This window comes from Homarus americanus, unplaced genomic scaffold (genome assembly GCF_018991925.1).
Source record: "Homarus americanus isolate GMGI-L3 unplaced genomic scaffold, GMGI_Hamer_2.0 scaffold31037, whole genome shotgun sequence".
In the NCBI taxonomy this organism is placed as follows: Eukaryota; Metazoa; Arthropoda; class Malacostraca; order Decapoda; family Nephropidae; genus Homarus; species Homarus americanus.
Window position 1 is genome coordinate 25,786,343 of NW_024722227.1, and position 1,289 is coordinate 25,787,631.

General features: G+C 38.9%; 1 protein-coding gene across 1 annotated transcript in view; it reads right to left on the reverse strand.

Moving 5' to 3' along the window:
• Positions 1-1,289, reverse strand: part of LOC121862437 — a 6,788-nt gene continuing 5,499 nt past the window's right edge. Inside the window, exon 5 of the mRNA XM_042360737.1 lies at positions 1-1,197. Coding sequence (XP_042216671.1) covers positions 893-1,197 — 305 coding nt within the window. The 3' untranslated portion in view covers positions 1-892. The remainder of the gene's footprint in view (positions 1,198-1,289) is intronic.

The window sequence follows — 1,289 nt, forward strand, 5'->3', positions numbered from 1 at the left end:
CTTGAGAAAAAAAAACTTTATTACGTGATTCAGTCATACATATATAATTGGCTTTGTTTTTTAAGTTCATTAATTCGTTTACATGTTTATTGACTCTATTATTATAATATTTATCAGTATCAATAAATATTAGTCAACAATACAAAAGGAGTAATTTTTAAGATATACCTAAATTAAGGGACCAGTCTTGAAATATAGCCAAGAGCTACTTAAAAGGGGGTTGGCCTCTAATTATATCATAAACACATACTTAAAAAAAGGCCAATATATAACCTAATATATAGGGCTGCTTTTTAAGTATAATCAATACCTAAACTAAGGGGCTAATTTTTAGGTATCGTCTGTGCCTAAAATAAGGAGCTAGTTTTTAAGTATTGACCGTTTGTATTATAGAAGAATCAACCTCAAGATTACTATAATAATAACTACACGAACAATAATTTTAACAATGATGCTAATATATAGTATGAAAAAGAAGAAGAAGAAGAAGAAGAAGAAGAAGAAGAAGAAGAAGAAGAAGAAGAAGAAGAAGTAAAAAAGAGAAGAGGAAGAGAAAGAAGAGTTAAGAAGACACCATAAAATAGTATAAACAAGAAGGAATAACACTACAGAATAATATAAACACTGGCTATATTTCTCACCCAACACCATAGACCTTGGAATCCCAGGTAAGAGTAAGGTAAAGGTTATCCACACGACGCACGAACACCACTGCAGGCAGAAGAGGTGATAAGTATTCGTCTGGTATGGAGTGGGAGTCAACGCCAAACTATCCTAAATTGTACTGTTGGTTGGTACTAGTATAAGATAGTAGTAGTGTTGGTATTGCTTGCTAACAGTATAAAGGTCAAGAACGTGTCGGGATAAATGGCCATTAATACCCCCCCCCCCTTTAAAGTGGCAATGGTGTGGGACCTTTGGCACCTTTCGCTCCTTTATATCCTTTGGGACCTGGAGGACCAGTTTGACTTTTCCCCGGGTCTCCTGATTCTCCACGATCTCCATTACACCCGCACAATTTGTCTCCAATGAAGCCCGGGTAGCCTTTGTTGCCAGGAGGTCCTTCAACACCTGCAGGAGCGGAGTCAGAGCCGCTGACAGTGCAAGAACCAGGAGTACCAGGAGATCCTAAGGGGCCCCTCATGCCTTTTCGACCCTGAGGACCTTGGGGACCTCTGTCTCCTCGCCGCCCTGGGACTGTGAGGGATCAGAAGAGAGAGGGGGGAGGTAATTAACATCACAGGTAACTAATTAACATCACAGGTAACTAAACTAACCTAACCTAATGT